This window comes from Anarhichas minor, unplaced genomic scaffold, assembly GCF_050575085.1.
Source record: "Anarhichas minor isolate MPS153535 unplaced genomic scaffold, ASM5057508v1 ptg000004l, whole genome shotgun sequence".
NCBI lineage: Eukaryota > Metazoa > Chordata > Actinopteri > Perciformes > Anarhichadidae > Anarhichas > Anarhichas minor.
The window spans coordinates 6,454,454-6,474,693 of record NW_027466450.1 but is presented as its reverse complement, the minus strand read 5'-3'; the positions used below and the strand labels follow the sequence as shown (position 1 = coordinate 6,474,693).

Genomic DNA, 20,240 nt, shown 5'->3' with positions numbered 1-20,240 from the left:
CATATATTTGGATGCTGGTCAGCTTCAACAAGGCTTGTAGCATTTGGCTCATAGATCATGCTTGTCCGATCAAGTATTCTTGTCAGAGAGATCTGACTTGAACTGAAAACACAGATGTCATGTTTCAACAGCTGACTATAACTTGAATATCGGGAACACTTTTATGCATGCTTGGAGGCCATTTGGTTTGAGAAATTTCTGCTTAATGTGTAACATCATGCCAATATACTATAATGAATGAACGTGTTCATGGAAGTTCACAATGAGAGTGCTGCTTGAGATGATGCTACTAACAGAGATAAACAAAAAAAAACTCCTTACAATATGACAGAATAGCACTTCAGTGAATATGCAACTCTTTTTTCCACTTTTCAGCTTGCAAATAAATAGCATTTTGCAGAATGTGATACGCCATCAACTCTGTGACTCTCTAGCCTTTTGTATTAGTACTACATCCGTAAGCTGCCTTAACTTGAACACCAACAAATACAAATAATGATTGCTGTGTTAAAACTGGAAACATAGACCCAACTGTTCTGATTATAGAAAGAAACTCACATTGTAACTGCAAAGTCTCGTGATCAGCTGAATCACTTACAGCATTGAATAATTATGAGGCAAGGAGTTTATTTTTAAAAATCACACTGGCATGTGCCAAACATTGGAACATTGCAAACAGACACAGTATATGGCTCAATTTCCCTGCACAATGTCCCAGAGACCATTCTCACACCTTGATTCTGTCTTGTAGAGGGGCCATTTGTATATATATAATATATTTTTAAGAGTGTTTTGTTTGTATTGTCTTTACATCTTGCACATCCCTACAAGTTTGATTAAATCAAATAACCACAAACTAAATATTTTTCTAGCGCAGGAATACTGGTTGCACAAAACTTAATGGAAATATTGAGGTACCAGTGTACATACATATTGTGCAGAGGGCACATTTTTGCCATGGGGCCCCCTAACAGGTTAATCAGGCTCTGCAGAAAGGGCACTAGTCTCACTCACCCTAGTAAGACGTGACAGTTTTACAAGTCACGTATTCTACTAATTGAAACACCCAAATAAATCAGTTTAAATGCATTTGGGTTTTTGAACAATTGTGTTTTACTGTCAATTAGACCTTAATTTCAGCTTTAGCCACTTTTGCTGTCCAGCTGGCTCATAAGATATCCACTTTATTTTACAGTCGATACTCTATTAGCGTCTATATTTGTATTTGGGCTTGATTATTCAGGTTTGGGCTATTGATACACATTTGTATTTGAAACATCGGTCTCAAAAGGTAGGTCACCAACACTGAACAGGAACTTATTAAATGATCGGTTGCATAGTAACACAAACATGATGTGATCATTGAAGATTTTAAATTGCCATCAAATTAAATCCACACCCAGCAGTCTCAATTATTGAACATTGAGCGGCACCAAATTGTATTACTTCAGGTCTATAGAACCCCACAGTGTTTGTATTTTACATCCCTTGTATGATTTAAATTGACAGGACTCACCTAGGTCTCTTTTAAATGCAATGTCCCAGTCACTTTAAGGTCTGCCCAAACAATTCAGGGATTGGATAAACATTACTTTGCTCTGTCAAGACGTGTCCCTGTTTAACCAGTAGATGGCGCAAATAATCTTCTTTTTCTTCTTCATTGCAGGAATCCAGGCAGCAAAAAGGGACAAAGTGTGCTAAGAAAGAAGAAATAAACAATGCTTTATTTACATAGAATGTTGTACCATCACATGCACGCATGAACAACAGTAGCTTCCACGTGCTATAGTTTAAATGTGATGATTGTAATCTAGGACGGACCTACGACCACATCGATTTCCTGCTCACGTGATCAGATCGGCGGCTGTGGACATCTGCAAAATGGAGGTGAAGTGCTCACAAATGTTGCATATAATGTACTGTTTTTTGTAAAATGCAATGAAGCTACTAATAATTGTAACTTTGACGAGGGAACGCCCGGTGTTGTATTGTAATGTGTATCTTCTCTGTAGATTTAACGCCGCTCATGATTCAGCACTGTTAACGGTAGCTAACGTTGTGGCTAAGCTAAGCTAACGGTTGTCAAAATTACAATACTGTAGTGTTACAGTTAAGCTAGGTGGTGTCACAACTGGAGAGATCTTTATTGGGTTATTGTTTCACTTTGACTGTTGACTGAGCATTGTTGCTCGGTTCCCTTACACCCACATTAATCGGTACAGTAGATGGATAATTGGTGGCTTTTTTTTGGTAATTACACAATGCTGAACCTGCAGCATTCGTGAAGTAAGCTAACGCTAACGCTAGCTGTCAAAGCTGGAGTAGTCCAGCTATGGTTGTAATGGAATGCGGGCCTCAGCCTGACGAATATCTTTTTCCATATAATTTAATATATATATATAATGTAGCCATAGTATTTGTTGTCCATGCTCTGGGTTTATTTGTCTGCCTACTTTTACACGACAATGCATTTTACCATTAGCTTAGTCTTGCGCTACAACGAGAAACGTTACAATCTTACGTTGGACTGTCATTACGATGTAGTTGATGACATTATGAATTTATCAATCTGTAAGAGCACACTGTTCTGTAACCGTGCTGTTGGTTTCCTCAACTACATTCCCAGTAACACTATTCACAACTGTAATTATATTTATGTTCTTGTTTTGCTTTTTTTAGGACCGTGAAGCTAAAGAGCCCGAGCAGCTCAGAAAGCTGTTTATTGGAGGTCTGAGCTTTGAAACCACCGAGGAGAGTTTACGGGCCCATTTCGAACAATGGGGGATTCTCACGGACTGCGTTGTACGTATTTGTATTGTAATCTGTGGCAAAATGGCCTCAGATAATCATAAACAACGTAATAACGTTATAAACATAGCTGCAGTCCAGTTAAACTGTTCTCACTCCCACTGTGCATCGTTTTGTTGCTTATAGGTGATGAGGGACCCCAACAGCAAGCGATCAAGAGGGTTTGGCTTTGTGACATATGCAGCAGTAGAGGAAGTGGACGAAGCCATGAAAGCAAGGCCCCATAAAGTAGATGGCCGGGTTGTAGAACCCAAGAGGGCCGTGTCCAGAGAGGTAAACAAATCCCAGACCTGAAGGCAGAGACCTCCGCGATGTTAATGTTCAGTGTGTGTGTGTGTGTGTGTGTGTGTGTGTGTGTGTGTGTGTGTGTGTGTGCACTCATTGAACTGCTCTATTTCAGGACTCCAACAAACCAGGAGCCCATCTGACAGTGAAAAAGATCTTTGTCGGTGGTATCAAGGAGGACACGGAGGAGTTTCACATTCGGGAGCATTTTGAGAAATATGGAAAGATTGAATGCATTGACATCATGGAGGAACGCTCCACTGGCAAGAAGAGAGGATTCTGCTTTGTCTCCTTTGAAGACCACGACACTGTAGACAAAATTGTTGGTATGTGTTTAGACCTCAGCGTAGTTGTTAGTAAACATTAAGCAATGGTATTTAAGTGTGTTGTTTTTTTCCTTAAAGCCCAGAAATTCCACACAATCAACTTCCACAATTGTGAGGTCAGAAAAGCGCTCTCAAAACAGGAAATGAGTGCTATGTCCACTGACAGGGGTAAGCACACCATAAAATGTAGAGTGACCAATTTTGTACAAACTGTTTGCAGTCAGTTCGTTGATGTAAACGGCTCTAAAATGTCACCTTTGTATATATCAGGCAGGAGTGGAGGATCTGGAAACTTCATGGGGAGAGGAAGTAATTTTGGAGGTGGCGGTGGCGGCAACTTCGGTCGAGGTGAGTAGTACTTGCATCCTTGAGGAAAGTGCCTCCAGCCTTCAACATACTAATGCAGGAGCATTTGATAGTGATGTTTACATGTCAATAGGGGTTGCAGGATTGGGAAGTTTAGCAAACACACTGACACTCTAAAGAAAGTAAAATGGTTGCACCTCTTCTTTCCAATTTTTCAAGTGTCAGTAAACGACTAAATGGTGCATGGCCATCTGCTAAAATCGGTAAATCAGCTTGATCTAGGGAGGGATAAGCTCTGCTCTGTTGCCTCCAACGTTCTGTGAGCACTTACTTTGTGTTTTAGCTCTGCTAAACTCTCAATTGAGGAGATCTGCTGTCAGACAATAGGAGTATATAAACAGTGTTGATTTCCTCATGCAGTTGTCAGACAACAGACATGCAAAGTAAGTCAGAGGTGACAGAAATGGGTTTTTCTAACATCGCTGCTATGCAGAAATGCATTGTCATGTTTGTATATTGTTGACATGTAAGTATTATCGAGATGCTTTGTCGTCCACCCTTCTGAAAATGTTGCCTTAGGGTGGACTACAGGCCAGAGCAGAGAGAGAGATTGTTTATCACATGAACCTACATTAGTGTGGATATGGTGTCATCCGTGACAAGGCTTCAAGTATACAACAAATTGGTCACATTTTGAATGCCTAATATATCTCACCCTTGTTTTTTAGGTGACTATGGTGGAGGACGAGGTGGTTATGGAGATGATTTTGACAATGGTGAGCTCCTATAAACGTTTCACGTAAAGTTACTGTGATGAACTTTTAACTTGTTATAAAACCGTCTTGATTAAATACTGATGCATCTATATGACCAACATAAACGAGACCATCAGCGAGAAGATTGGCTCTTTCTATATAGTTACTCTTGATGCTTGTCATCAGTGCCACCGGGTCAAAATCAGATGAAATCATGCAGGTTCACCAGAAACTGCTTCAGCTCAGAGTCCAGTTGGGCCTTCAGCGACCAGCCCACCACAGATTGACCCAGATCTGGCTTTGCTGTGTGTGGAGCTCGGCCCCCTGCAGCTGCCGCTCCTCCTCCGGCTAGAAGCAGAACAACTTGCACAACAATTGTGTCGCATCTTTAGAAAATGCTTTACAACAGTGTTCTGTTAATACCACTCGTGAGCTATTCATTTCACTGTTCTCAATAAGGTTAAGTTGTATGTTTGGTATGTTCACTGCTACAGGTCCAGGAGGAAATTATGGTGGAGGACCAGGTTATGGAGGGGGCCGAGGGGGCTATGGAGGTGGTGGTCCAGGGTACGGCAACCAGGGTGGTGGATTTGGTGGCAGCTGTGATGGAGGTTACGGAGGCAATGACGGAGGTAAAACAAGTGCTCGATGTAACCCATTGTAAACATGCAGTCTCAGACACCTAAAATCAGGACTTGCCTTAAATACATGACGCTTGCATCTTCAGGATATGGAGGAGGTGGAAATTACAATGACTTTGGAAATTATAGTGGACAACAGTCCAACTATGGACCCATGAAGGGAAACAACTATGGTGGCAGAAACTCGGGTGGAGGAGGACCCTATGGCGGTGAGTATTACCCTCTAAAATGCTACATCCAGTGACATAACATCACAATTTCTCCTGAAGAGTATCCAACGTATTTGGCGGTGACCAATCCTTAACTGCAGGTGGCTATGGCTCTGGTGGCAGCGGCGGCGGTGGAGGTGGCGGCTATGGCTCACGGCGATATTAATTATTTCATGTTTTGGTAAGTTGCATTCAGTTCCACACCACCCTCGTAGCACAGTACAGAGTGAGCCCTTGAAAGTGCAGAATAACTATTTGTTCTATCCTGTATCCATTCAACAGGCTTCAGTTCTTAGCAGGAGAGGCGAGGAGGTGAGCAAAGGAAAGGAATTGTCAGGAAAAGCTGCAGGTTACTTTGAGGCAGTCATCTGAGAGCATTAGAGGAACACAAAAGTCAGACATTACTGCAGCTAAATCGGAGAAGTTTATGGAAGAAGGACTGTAAACACAAGACATGAGTTCAGATGATACTCTTCCCTAATTGTGATAGATGTTTCCCTACCCAGCTATTTTACCTTTTGTGCGTCTGAAGTGTGTGTATTGTGCCTATGGTATCAGAGGTAAAGAGTACTTTTATTTTATTTTTTTTGTTCTCTGAAGTCAGTTCTCAATATCTTATTTTTATTTTATTTTTTTATACATGGGTTAGTTTTCTTCTGGTAAATTAATCTTTTGTCTTTTAACCTGGTTTTTGTCATATAGCCTAGTTAAATCAGGCCCTCAAATGAGCTAGAATTTCAATTTATTTTTTTTTTTATTTTTTTTTTTTTTGAAGATATTATGATTGCCCAATTGCAAGTGTCAAGTGTATTTTAATTTTGTATGTGAAGCACATTATGTAAATCCTTCGTAGTACCAGTGTCATCAAATACAAGAACTCTGGATTAGAATCAAGGGAATCCTCACTCTTCCTGTTGCCAGAAAACAGAATTCTAGATTGTTCGAATATTTTGATTAGAAGAAAAAGACTGAATAAAATTGTGTAGTAAAGTAACATGAGGTTCAGTGCGTCATTGGTTCAGAAAAAGATCAAATGAGTTCTTGAATATCTGTTGCTTGCATATTGTAACTGTGAAGTTTAGAAAATCAGCCTGTCCAGAACTCCCTCCTCCTTTTGGGAGCATAGTGTGTATATATATATATATATATATATATATTTACTGTATTTACTTGTACAAGAAGAGTCCATGACAAGGGAGTTTTGGGTAGTCCTAGGGCAATGGTCCATACACCATTACATACAACCAGTGTTGAGCGAATAGGATTATAACAGCCACAAGCACCTGCAGTTGGGCCCTCAGCATCGCTAGTGTGGAAGATTGCAGATGACTGTCAGACAGGACGCCTTCAGCCCCAGCACAGTGGACCAGTCAGCATTTTGAGAGAGAAGGGAGAAGGCAGCATCGAGCACAACGCCCATGGAGGAAGCTTGCAGTGTCGTTCCTGGTAGTGAGCATCTATCTCTTTCAAGGCTAGCTAAAGACCTCCAGCAGCTGGTGCTGGCGAAGAAAGACTAGTTCCTGGACACATTGGAGATCCCGTTGAGTCAGAGATACTGCAGTTTTACCCGCAAGTGCTAGAGTTCAGACATTAACAAGAAAAGGGAGTGAGTATTTCACAAAAGGCTGACTTAAGAAGATGAAGCAGGTAAGAGTAACCACTTTGCTTGATTTGCAGATGTGGAAAGAGGCATTCTCTTCTTGCTGAAAATCTGTAGAGACCTGATAACATGGAAGGTTCTGGATGGGTAAGACTTTTTCAAAATATTATCCAAGGCTGCTCATATTGTAATCTTACAGTGCACATGGCGATTATACGAGGTGCAAGGGTTCTTTTAAGGTAAGCCAAGCAGGATGACATCCAGTATTGCTCCACTTTGACCAGAATGAGCCTGAGACCTTGAAAGCAAAATATGTTTCCATGTCAGAGAGTCTTGATAAAGTTGACAGTGATGAAACACAGAGGTGGAAAGAAATTGCCATGCTCTGAAACAGTGAAACAGTATTTACACCCAGCGGCCGCTTCATTAGGCACACCAATACAATGTATTACAATTTAATACAGCAGGTATGCCAGAAATTCTGCCGTTGACTCAATTCAAAGTTGAGTTATTTATTTATTTTTACGTTGTTAGAGGTGTGTATATTCAATTACATGTTTATTACTGAGTTAATAGTTAATAGTGGTGTTGTAACGGACAATATTATATTGAGACGTGCTTTTGTGTGGTGCGTTTTGTCCTCCGTATTACATACACTGAAGGCTGCCGTAGTCCAGTAACACAACTACTAACTATAACCTCAGTGTTAAAACATAAGTTAAATAACCACTTTATGACAGTTTTAAAAAAGAACATTATAAGCTTTATAAAAGTAGATTTAATGGCACAACAGTTGTGTCAGATTGCATTAGATTGTACATAGGTACCTAATAAAGTGGTCACTGAGTTTATATACGAATGTCAAGCCATCACTTGTGTCGCACAGTGTTGATATGTATGCAAATAAGGTCCTTGTCAGTCTAGTGCAAATAAGCAAAACAATGTCATAATATGCAAGTAACTTTCATAGAGCAGCAATTGGAGGTGATATAAGTATAATGTAAAAAATAGTGTTAATATGCACTTTTATAATGCAACATGAAACCTCAACATAATCTCCCCAAAGAAAGAAACAAAATATATGTATTTCCTTGAAAGGCAGTCGCATGAACATATGGAAACCGTATCAAAGAGAGGTGCTGTGATCACAACTTGAAACTAACCAACAGTGGTATGACAAACACAATATATGTAGAGTATTTAGTATATGAGTATTTAGTAGGCACTCTGTCTAAGAAGTATAAGTATAGAGGATTTTTCAAAAGCTAAACATTTTCCATTTAGTGCAGACATTTTGTCCAAACCATCTGTTCAAAATACGTTGAACAATAATAACTCCAGACTCTGCTGTTTGTAATTCCTGTTCTTGAAGATGTGGCAGTTTTACAGGAAGTGATTCAACATGGTAAATTTAAACATGCATTCCCAATTACACATCTTAATAAAAGAATACATTTACATTTTTGGATAATGTAACGTCTTTGAGATTGATGCACATCTAACATTCGTTTTAAACTTACGTATGTCCGTGGCAAACATGTCGCACTCTGTCAGTGGTTGTAAAATGACCCCCATGAAAAAAACAAAAATAATCCTTGATTACCTTCTATAAACTCTATTGCGTTTGAAAGTATTCATATTCATGTTAGGGTTCAACACAGGTCAGGCCTACTCAGTCGGAAAAATGGAGAAACAATGCCGGCCGATGTTTCTCAATCGGTTGAAGGATAGTGTTTCTGCAGGGGAACGTAGAACGACCGACTCCATTACACAGAATGAAGTGGTGCAAAAACACACCAGTGTCAATAAACGATGTTTGCCAAACAGTAAGATATGTTCAGTGTTTCTTGTGCTCTTAAATAAAGATATTTTCCATGACTTGAGTGTTTTATTTCTGAAACAATATACAGAGCTGTAAATATTTGTATTTATTTTTGTAAAATATAACTGTTCTTAATGTGTATTTGATTCCATGAGTCTCTCGCCAGTTTAGTTCGCCACACACACCCTCTGAAGTTTGTCGTGAGAGCAGAAAATGGGCTTGGTGTTCAAAGGTAGTGTTTGTGTGGGGAAAGTGCACGGAGAGCATATACTGATTGCGTGGCGCTTCACCTTTGTATATGCTTGTCCGGTTTGGACCATTGTCAAGTTGTCATGCATGGTTTCCCACTGAGCATACTTACTGTAGCTCGACAATTGTACTCTTTGTTGTGTGACATAATGAATGCACTGGGTGTGATTTCTTTTCCGAAGGGAGTTATGCCGTATTAAAAGATTTAGGTTACTCTACAAACAAGCTTGCGCAAATAAAGCAAGCAGATTGTAAAAGTGGTTTAACGCTTTTGTTTCACTACAGTATTTCTTTTCTTCACTTCTTTGTAAGCCCTTTGGTAGAGCCTTCATGTCAAGAACTGACTTGAACATGTGGTAAGTTATGTAATGGTGCCTTTAACTATACTGTACATCCATCTGGCATCAATCTGTTGCGGGCCAGAGTACTACACACAATGTTCTTTCAGTAAATAGGAGGCCGTATAGCTGTAGGAATACTTTATTGAAAAGCACAGAAGTCAGGATTTTATAAAAGAGCTTGGGCAGCAAATCATACAGGGACAGTTATAAAATATGAGTAACAATGATTGAAACAATCAGAAATATGATATATACAATATATACACACATACAGTAATCTCATAAGAAAGTAATGTTTATATTTACAAACAATATCGGTTAAAGAATCTGAGTACAAAAGAACTAAAATATCAAAAATATTCCAACATTCAAGAGAAGTGCGCAAAAACTATACAATAGTTCTGCAGAGCTACTAATGCTTTAAAGCTGAACAACTAGAAAGTTATTGCATAGTATTACTATGATAATGCAGTACCATATTACAAGGGAGATAGGAGGTTGTCCTCGCTCTTGAAAGTCTTTTTGATGCGAGGAACTAGAAAGACACTGCCGTCCGTCGACTGCTGGAGGGAGTAGTCGGAGGGGGAGTAGGAGTTCCCCTTCTCGTCCCTCAACATGCTGAAGACCTCCAGGTACAAGCTGTTGAGTTCCTTCTTCATTTCCTTCAGGTTCGTGATGTTCTGGCTCTTCTCGCTCAGCAGACGGTCCTTGTCATCCTTCAGTGAGTCCAGGTTGCTCTCGAGACCCACTATGTTCTCCATCTTGCGTTTGCGGCAGTTCTGGGCAGCCACCTTGTTCTTGCCGCGTCGGCGTATATCTCTGACCAGGGCCAGCTGGGCCTCGTTCAGTTGGTGCTTCGACATCATCTCGTTGAAGTCGTCAACGGGCAGATTGATAATCATGTCAACGGTGAACGGGATTTTGAGGGCCTTGGCCCTCTGCTCGTCTCTGGAGAGACGCTTTTCCGAGCGTTTCTTCTGCTTGTCTTTGGTGAAGGGGGTGCTGTTGTGGCCGTTCTCCTCTGCCGGGTCGGTCTTGTATTGTTTGGGATTATTTTCCCGCTGCTGCTGTGGCTGCCCTGTCGCTGCAGATATATAAATTGCCGACTGAAGATGATCAGGTTGGAAATTTAGTGAGAACATGTCAGCGTAGTCAGATTCAACACTGCCGGGGTTGTTGTCCATCTCCTCCATGTCTGAATCGCTGTAACCAAAGGACTCGTCTCCATGCAAAGACTTCCCAGGTGAACTAGCAGTTGGGCTCGTGTTTGAAGAGATTCCTGAATCTGAGTCTGGCATTTCTGCCATCAGATTATGTTTTCCTCTGTCAAACGCGTCTCCAGACGAGAGGCTGTAAAGGTCCACTGGTGTGAAGGGAGGCTTGTTTGGGATATCAGACACGGCGTTACATTCATTTCCTTGAAGGCCACTGCTTTCTTCCAGAACGGCGTTGGGGTAAAATATGTCGCAGAAACTTTCTGCGGTGAAGTTAGCGTTTAACTGAGGAGCTTTCTCCTTCATCTGGCTGGGATTGTCTGGTGGGACCATGCTGGGAACAGAGCCATCGAATGTATTCATAAACGGCGCAGGACAAACATCTAAAGTGCTTGTTTCCCCGTCTGTGTGATTCATGGGGTAAAAGGTGTAGTTTGGATTCTGCACTTCAGGGCTGTTTGGAAGAGGATAAGTTGTGGTCTCCAGTGTGTCTTCCATTTGCATGCTCAGGCATTGCTAGAAGAAAAAGATAAAGAACCATAAAAGTGAATACAATGAACATATTACAGTACAAGTTTAGTTTAAAATCCAAGATGAGAGTGATGCTGTGGGTGCATGTATATTTATGTGCTCATACATACACCTTCAGTTTCTTCAAAAACATGGTCTGTGTCACATTGTGATGACTGACTCATCAACATACTTACTTATCTATTATTATCTAAACCACAAGGTTTCATTCCTGGAGCTTTTAGTAATGCGGTTGCTCAAGTGACTATTTCACAGACAATGCTGGTAGAGCTGGGTGCAGCACAAGACCAACTAAATATCTAGTGGTTGAAATAGATCAGAAATCACCAATACCAATCTCCCAGCTTGCAGTTGCTGAAAAGTTAAGCGACCACATAATCTTTACAAAGCAGCTAACAAGAACCTCCTTTTTTTTTGTTTTACAATTTAAAGTCTTATCAGCAGCTAACTAATGCAACGCTATGTAAGCTGTAAGGTTAGGATTGTAGTCCAGCCCACAGTGAGAGGTCAAGGCAACAAAAGCACACGGCTCCACCCATTAGCTAATGCAAATACGAGCTGCCTCAAAACAAAACCAAGAAGGCAGCTACTGAGAAACTACTGTGCACAAATCTTAACGTTGCTGCCAGAAAGTAGAGGTTTTACTGCAACACCCTCTCTGACCAAGACGTCTGCTAGATGATTATAGATACTGCATGGCCTCTTGGAACACCCACCTGTCTAAAAAGTCTCAGAAATGTAAGCTAACCACAGTGGAATGGGCCAGTTGCACCTGTCTCACATGTATGAGACCCCATTCTCACAGAGCAACAAAAAGGTGTTTGTCCTCTAATGCCGGGCTCCTGCCCCGTTGATGCATTTTTTGAGTAAAACACCGTGCCATTGATGTGGTAGAATCCGTGTATTATACCTGCAGCTCAGGGAGGGACAAAAGCTCCATCCAGGCCTGCTCCAAATCTGGGGACATCCTCTGTGGTGGTGGTGGTGGTGGTAGTGGACCTGGGGAGAGGGTGGCTGGCGGCAGAGCCGGCTGCTCGGGGGACATCATGGGTGCTGAAACAGCAGTTGTGTCCAGGCAAACGGAGGTGTTCTGTCAGACAAACACAAGAATATGACAGTTTTACACAAGAATAAGACAGTTGTTGAAGGCTGCCAGCTATGTGTAATTCAATGTTATTACCTCAGCTTCCTCTACAGGAAATGTCTCTGCCAGTAGCTGCAGACATTCGTCAAATGACATGGCGTCATCGTTCTCTTCTGTGAAGCTGACATCCTGCAAGAAAGGTTCAAATACATATTAGACTTTACCATCTTTCGTCCTTTGTGGCACACCATCTTTTAAAAACAGCGAATACATTTATATTTATAGAACTTATGTCTCTGTAGAGTAGCTCCTAGAGCAGGATACGCCGATGCAAAACTACAGAGGCACCTGTGTTTCAGTAATTACACAGGACGAGTGGTTACCTAGCTACGACACAGCCGCAGCCTATCAAAAGAAGTGGGAGTGGTCCACCTCTGACATGAGTAATGACGGCCGCGTGCAGTACCTGTGTAACCTCTAGAGGTGTGACGGCCGACTGCAGTGGGGCGCTGGGTGGCGGGCGGGGCATGTACTCTCCCGTTTCCTCGTCGAGCTGTAGCTGTGCCAGCAGGGCCTTCTCCTGCTCCCGGACCAGATGCTGCCTCTTCTCTTCCTCTAGCTCCCGCTGCCTCCGCAGCTCGTGTTCTTTCTGACGGTGGTTGTAGTCAAACACCTCACGCCTGGCGCCGAGATCAATGTCCTGCTTCCACAAGATGTCGATCAGATCCATGTCCTAGAAAAAGAGAGCCGCAAATCAGTTTGGTGAGTTGTGAGCCATGCTGTGCTGCAGCGAGACTGTTGAGCAGCACTGGAGTAAGGAAGAGAGCGCCCCGCTGTGAAGCGTGGCTGCTGCACCTGCCACACCCTGTCCCTCAGTATCCATTCACTGACAACAACACTGGCACTAAAGTCGAAGGGGAGAAGCCTCATGAATAATAGATGCACTTCTCTCTTTCTCCTGCCGCCACACGCCAGCAGAAGTCACGTATCCTCACTTGATACTCTTTCCAAGGGAAGCGATCATTACCCATCTCATTACATCGAGGTGTGAATTCATGGGTCTCGTTCAAACTCACAAAGAGGGCACAATCTCAGTCAAGTTTTTGCACAAGTGACCTCATGATTAGTTCTCTAAATAAGTTCAATCCCAAACATTCATGTCATATTGAATCAGGAAGTTAAAGGTTAAAGTATCTGTTGTTGTTTTTAAGCATGGCACCACGGTTCTGGGGAATGTGTTCTTTATTGTTTTCAAATGACAACACAGTAATATTCCTTTAGGGAGGTACAAACAAACACAATACGGGATAAAAGGCCGTAGATCTGTTGCTGGGTACAGAGCTCGTTTCCTTGTTTTCCTTCCTGCGATAATATCTTCACGTAAACAACCACAACTATGGATACCTGACCTCAGCGTATTCTGTCACAACACTGCACACATTATTCTGTCCTACATTTAGTATATTGAGTTCTTATTAAGCTGCTGACAATACAGAACGTTAGACACAGCCTTTCCTATAGATTTCCACTACACTGGCTGAATGTTTTTGCCTTTTTTAAACAAGAATGTGCAAAGATAAACTCTGCTGCTCTCTTCCTTGGCTATTTTACACAGAAAGTGTTTACAGAAGGAAACCATTTCTCAAGGCTCAGGGATGTTGCATAAACCCAAGACACTGGTTCACAAGAACATGTCTGAGCATGTGACTTGTGTGTTTGTTCCTCAAATTTGTGTGTAAACAGAACTTATGGGAAAGGCACTTTAATGCTTGTAATCAAGATGGCCAGACAGACATAGCTAGGGGGAAGCAAAGAAGGACCTGAAGGGAAATAAAGCACAAAGCAGAATAATACACAATAAAGAGGATGTGGAACAAAGGAGAAGCACTGCATAATAATATTCCCTTCTTTTGATTTTTTATATTCAAAGGAAATGGAGTATGTGGTAAATCTTCATGAACTCACAACAATAGCAAACAAGCATCTAAATATATTCCCAAAACCTTGTTGACACCTTGTTAGCACTGAAAAACAAGAACCCACTTACCATCTTTGACTCAATGTTGCATCAGACGCATGACCGCTGAAGGATTACACGTCAGTCAGGCTGCCTGCTCTAACGGAGTGAGGGGTGAGCAGCACACAACCAGCCATTATGGCTTCTGAAGGAATGAGGAACTAGCCTAAAGTGTCTAAGTGGGACATCTGGTGATCCATGTTTTCCAAACTAATAAACCACATTCCCGTCTGTTTGTCACACTTTATAAACTCATCTGACAAGTCAAGCAGGTTCCTTGTAGAACATGGCTGTCGGTTATACAGGGAAGTTCAATAAACACTTTCACTGTCACTGATTAATTGGGCATTTACCTATTGAATAACCAAACTCGCTGGTTTTGTAGTCCGATTGATGCCAAACCGACTGTGTAAATGTATAAGGTCTGTAAGATCAGGTTATCTGCTTGGTATCAACAACACGGCTATCGCTGTCACAAGACCTGAATTGGCACCAGAACAAGGAAATTGGCTCATACAACTTCCCGGACCTCTCTGCCACACAATACACAGCTATGCCAGACAAACAACAGGCCTTTAGTTTAAAATAACGACTCAACATAGAGATCAGACACCAGGCAAATTATAACACACATATTAAACAACACATACAGACACACTTTGAAAACAAGCAGAGCTAAGAGCTAGTGGCCCCTCTGGCTATCAGACTGGTTGACAGAGGAGCGATACAACGTGTTCATGCTGTGGGTTGCTCATTTATCCTTCTTCATCTTAAACAAGGGCCTCAAAGGGGACCTGACTCCAGTGGTTTATTACAGCTTCTTCCCCCTCAACTCGCTGGACATCCACCCTTAACCGAGGATGATGAAACACAGCAGCACATGGTCCAGAGCAGCCCTTTTGACCCTCATCAGTCAACCGTGGGCTTCCACTGACCCTTCACTTATGACAGATTTAACCAAACACTTAGGATGTATCACATGAGAAATAATCCCATATTCAAACATCTCATTCAGTGTGTACGACCAATAACAAGTAGCCTATAGTTGTGGTTCTTTAACATGTCAAAATACATTGAAAAAAAAACAAAAAAAAAACACTGAGGCAAAAGTCTGGCCTTTAGATAAATGATTCACCACGGTTACACGCTTGTCTATATCAGATATGGTAGCCTATCACATGCTTTGAGGAATAAGGAAGGGGGGCTGGGCAGTTACGAGAAATAGGCTCACGAGATTCACAGATTACCAGACAAGTTAAAGATACATTGTTATTTTAGTCGAAGTAACAGCTCCAACACTAAGATGGCAGCCTGGTTTTTAATATTATTTTTCCTGGTTATGTATCTTGCCGAGGCAAACGTCACAAGTGAATGACTTGCAAAAGTGAAAGCTGTATTGAGGAGCAACCTTAACATGTCTATAACTAAAGAAAGCCAGGCCCACGGTGTATTATGTGTGATCTTTTCCCCCAGCTGTTATTTCCACATTATAACCTCTTAATAACTGCGCAATAACCAGGTTGTCACTGCGTATTGTCCAATTTGCTATAGCGAACATTAAAAAAAGTTCACCTGAACGATTGGGCTTTTAGAAGCGTGTGAAAGGCAGTTAGCCGTCAATGTCCAGCGATCACTTTGCATACATTCTCTATTTACCTGTTGACTGGAATGCATCATCTCCATTTCTATCATCCTGGAGAGCTGCCTGGCCGTAAAGACACGCCTTATGATTGGTAAATGTGTGTGTTATTCCCTTCGGGTGGCAGATAAAAATGGCGAGAGGTCCGAAGCCGATAGAGTCCGTCGTCGCAGCTGAGCGGAGAGAAACATTGCCTCCTTTAAATCTAATGAACATCACGGAAATGATGGCCCTGCCCACCGACCGGCGGCGCCTGGATCGTCCCCCTCACACCGGCCTATGAGGCGGGGAGAACTGCGCGTGTGCATGCGCGTGAAGCCCGCTAGGTCGAGCTGATGGAGGCCTGAAAACACTGGTTACAAAATAAAAACACGATGCACAACATATATATGTGCACGTTCAATTTGTAATAAAGCTTAAAGACGAGCGTGTACACGTGATTGGAAATGAATCAACATGGTAAAACAAACCAGCACTGGTTGTCTGAAAACTATTAAAGCCACAACAAGTTACACTTAATCTTCTGAGTGTCAACATTTCTAGATGCCAAAAAGCCAGTTTATATGTAGGCCAGTTTATATGCAGACCTATATATGAAACTAAAAATAACATAATCGTTTCTATTTTAACTCCGCCATCAGAAGAGTTTTGATTTTTGATTGGTGCATAACGCCCCCTGCTGGTTAGGGTTCCCAGTGTGGAGCTGGAGGCCCTGGGGCCCTAATGTCCCCGTGGAAACACTGAAGTCATCCACTGACGGCTGGGAGATTGTCACAAAGCTTTAAGGAGACAAATGTGGGCTTTGGTCAGTGGTGGAAGAAGCATTTAGATTGTTTATTTAAAGAAACAACAGCATCTGCAAGTTATATTCCTGCACTTAAAATTGAACTTCAGTAAACATTAGGAACAGAATGTAGCCAACTTAAGTAAGCTATCTACACCAAAAGTAATCATGATGCTAAATGGTCCCTGTCGGTGCATATTCTTACATTGTTGGATCACAGTGTTTGATGCATTGACATGCAAGCAGTACTTGTACTTGTACTAACTGCTAACACTAACACTTTTGGGGTTAGTTTTATCTATAGCAATGCATTGTGTTTCATTGGCTTTTGTACAAAATCTAAATCTGAAAAGTCACTAATAATTATAGCTGTTAAAAAAATGTAGTGGAATAAAACAAATCATATTTCCTTTTTGAAATGTAGAGTAGAAGTAGCTGAAGCCTGAAATGACAGTACTCATTAAGGGAAAGGACTTTAAGTGACGCAGGCTACAGTACATCATTAAATATAATTTCTTTCCAACACTGACTTTGGTACATGTTTATTTGTTTGGCTTATATTGATATACTGACAATAATAAACTGTGACAATGTTATTTATTAAAGCAGCCAACTACAGACATAACCAAATAAACTACAATACGGCAGGCATGATGATATTAAAATAATAAAGAGTAGCCTAACGTAAAGTGATTAGAAACTGAATCAGGTGTACACCAGTGGTGAAAAAGAACTATTTACATATATATTGTCTTATTTACTCAAGTACTGCACTGAAATGTACTGAAGTACAATTTTGAGGTACCTACTTGTACTTGACTATTTTCATTTAAAGCCATATTTCTATTACATTACAGATGGAAATATTCTCCTTTTCCCCCCACTAGCCTACATTTAGGCTGTTTTATAGGCAAACATATGATTCATTTAAATGTGATGCAGTGTTGTATCAAGAAGCCTTCTGTAGTTAGGTACAATTTTGATGTCTTTCTTATACATTTCTCTTTTCTGCTTCTACTTCACTATATTTCAGAGTGGCAATAGTCTTTACCCCACTATATTTATTTAACAGCTATATTATACTTTACACATTAAGATCGACATCAAGCTCCACCCTGACCAGCTTAAACATAAAGAAGTTTTTCATATTAATGCATCAATACTAATATTGCAATACCATTTGCTATGATAATATTACTGTTATTGGGATCATGAGTGCATAATTAGTATGTTCACTTATTTAAAGTTGCTCATACATCCTAATAGGCTCTATAAAGTTATGCAGGGCTTTTACTTAGAGTATTATTACACTGTGGTATTACTAATTTTACTTAAGTAATGGGTCTGAATACTTCTTCCACACAGTTAGTATAATATGCCCCACATTAATGAGCTTCAAGAAGATTCAAATATCAAGAAAGCATTTTCTAACAGTGTATCTTTGGCTGAAGTATGGTTAATGAAGCATCGGTAAGGTTAGATTTGTTTAGCTTTATCTTAACTAGTATGAGAAAATACTTTTTTGACATGTGTCAATATCAACCCAGGCTATAACGGATCTGATTGGCCTACTTCTCTCATTGCAGACAGGCATGCAGGAACGTAATCTTGCTGCCTTAACTGCTATTGTTGTAACTTCAATGATTAGGCGACTGCTATTGCAGAAAGTTGTTAAGACTCATAAAAGTGAATTACATTTGCACCATGCTGACACATCAGCGAAAGTAAGAAGTCGGATCGAGATGTAATTAAGTGTCTTTTGAAATATGTCAAGCTAATAAGACAGACTTAACCCTGGCTGCAGCACCTATCTGTGAAGAACCTCACACTAAAGTGCAGCTCACTGTGCCACTGCGTGAAATTACACTAAAAAAGCCCTTTTTTTCCCTTCCCCCTGCCCCTGCCCCCTCCCCTCCTCCTCCTCATGCGCGCTCATGAACACGCGTTCACGTTTGGCAGCTCCACGTCGACATTCTTCCAGCTGCATATAGTGAACTGCACAGGACTGGGGGAGGAAAAGGTAAAAGCGACGGTAGCCACCTTACGATTAGAGCACTGCAAGTCCGCAGACGGACACCTACCGCGGTGAAAACAGGCGTTTGCACTGTGAAGTCAGCCACGGCCTGCAATATCCTCAGATCGCTTTCTGCTTTTTGCATTTTATCATCAAGAGTACTTGCCCCTCGTGTTGGATTGCAGCTGGTCCCTTGCGACCACCTATAGCCTATCAGGTACAGTATGGCTTGAAGAAGTTACTTTATCACATTTCTTCCTGTGTAAATCATTGACAAGATCGTGATTGAGTCGTGACACTATTTGTTTTATTGCATTATTTTTGCACTTCTGAAGTTGCTGTCACTTGATTGCTGTTGAAGCGGCAAGTGCGTGAAGTACCTTCAAACTGACAGAACTTAATACTGCTGGAGCTCAGCTGGCCTTCTGCACTTCCCTCATTGCTGTCCGTCTACATTGTAAAGAGAATAGCTCGTTTTTTCCTGAGTCTGTTCAGTTCAGAGAGTTGTTAAAGCTCAACAGGTAGACTCAATGAAACACTGGCGCAGGAGTGATACACTGGAGTTAAAGATATCACCATTAGTGGAACCTTCAACCATGTCAGCTAATATAGGGACTGCTTCAGTTTGCAACCAACCAGATGGTGAAGGGTAAAGAGGTAAGTAAATGCCTTCTAGGATGATTTGAGGCTGGATGTCTGACAGGATCAACTATTGCATAATGATATTTAACCATTTAATTATTTTTGTAGAGAACTTACCATGTGTAAAAAGACTCCTCTGGCCTGCTTTACCTGTTTGACACTAAGGAGTACCCACCAAACAGCGAGCCTTTCTGTAGGCCAAGTCCTAAAAGTCTTACCCACTTCTTATTCACAAGTCTTATAAACTACATCTGCTATTTTCTCTCTTGTAGCCCCATGTTTCAAAAGTCAATACAATGAAAAAAGATATAATCAAAGTGGATGTCCTGCTTAACTTGTTTTTTGTGTTTTACAGCAAGTTAAAGTAGCACCAAGTTGGATGAGGCTCAGCACAAGGACAATCCTATGAGGTGGCACTTTGGCTTTCCAAATAAAGTTCTGTGCTACACTTAGACTCTTAATTGCTTGCAGTCAGTGCATTACAGAACTTTGTTTTGGGAGTTAATACTTCATCCTGTGCAAAATAAACCTTCACACGTCTGGACATTTAAGTTTTTTGCAATATTACTGTTGACAAATAAAGTTTCTCTCTGTTTTAAGCACTTCTCAGAGTCTGTCTTTTTTTTTTTTTTTTTTTTTTTTTCTCCAAGTTTCAATCGAAGTTCATTTGTATTCTAAAGTAACAATACTGTTGTTTGTCATTTTTGTACTCTAATGTAGTGTTAAATCATCACTTAAAGAGCACTGCTGTGTGCCATATGGAGACAGTAGTCAGGTGAGTGAGTGGAGGTAAACAGTGAAGTCATATAGTTTCAGGTTACTCTGGTTTTTAAACCACGTCACAAATTACACATGAGGACTTTTGACATTATGATGATGCTGTTTTTGTGAATAAAAAAAAATGATGTGGTAGACAATGCAATTAGAAATGATAAGTATAAAACTAGATGTATCATCTCAGGTTTAATATGCC

At 41.0% G+C, this 20,240-nt stretch overlaps 2 protein-coding genes across 4 annotated transcripts; one reads left to right on the top strand and one right to left on the bottom strand.

Moving 5' to 3' along the window:
- Positions 1–1,731: 1,731 nt before the first annotated feature.
- On the top strand, positions 1,732–8,808 carry hnrnpa3 (heterogeneous nuclear ribonucleoprotein A3). 3 transcript variants are annotated; one of them, XM_076107440.1, is made up of 11 exons: positions 1,733–1,887; positions 2,680–2,802; positions 2,935–3,081; positions 3,209–3,419; positions 3,498–3,587; positions 3,690–3,767; positions 4,454–4,501; positions 4,975–5,112; positions 5,208–5,330; positions 5,432–5,511; positions 7,008–8,808. In XM_076107440.1, the coding sequence occupies exons 1-10, from the start codon at positions 1,882–1,884 to the stop codon at positions 5,494–5,496; spliced, it is 1,029 nt and encodes a 342-aa protein (XP_075963555.1). In that variant the 5' UTR covers positions 1,733–1,881; the 3' UTR covers positions 5,497–5,511; positions 7,008–8,808. The 3 variants fall into 3 exon arrangements, with proteins under 3 accessions (XP_075963565.1, XP_075963555.1, XP_075963553.1); XM_076107438.1 differs by lacking the exon at positions 7,008–8,808 and adding an exon at positions 5,613–6,324; XM_076107450.1 differs by lacking the exons at positions 4,975–5,112; positions 5,208–5,330; positions 5,432–5,511; positions 7,008–8,808 and adding an exon at positions 4,701–4,968 and having other exon boundaries at positions 1,732–1,887.
- Positions 8,809–9,465: 657 nt separating this feature from the next.
- On the bottom strand, positions 9,466–16,027 carry nfe2l2a (nfe2 like bZIP transcription factor 2a). The gene is made up of 5 exons (XM_076107430.1): positions 15,845–16,027; positions 12,638–12,904; positions 12,268–12,360; positions 11,998–12,177; positions 9,466–11,072 (listed from the first exon to the last, which is right to left on the bottom strand). Exons 1-5 carry the CDS (start codon positions 15,878–15,880, stop codon positions 9,822–9,824), a joined length of 1,827 nt encoding a protein of 608 aa, XP_075963545.1. The 5' UTR covers positions 15,881–16,027; the 3' UTR covers positions 9,466–9,821.
- Positions 16,028–20,240: the final 4,213 nt, after the last annotated feature.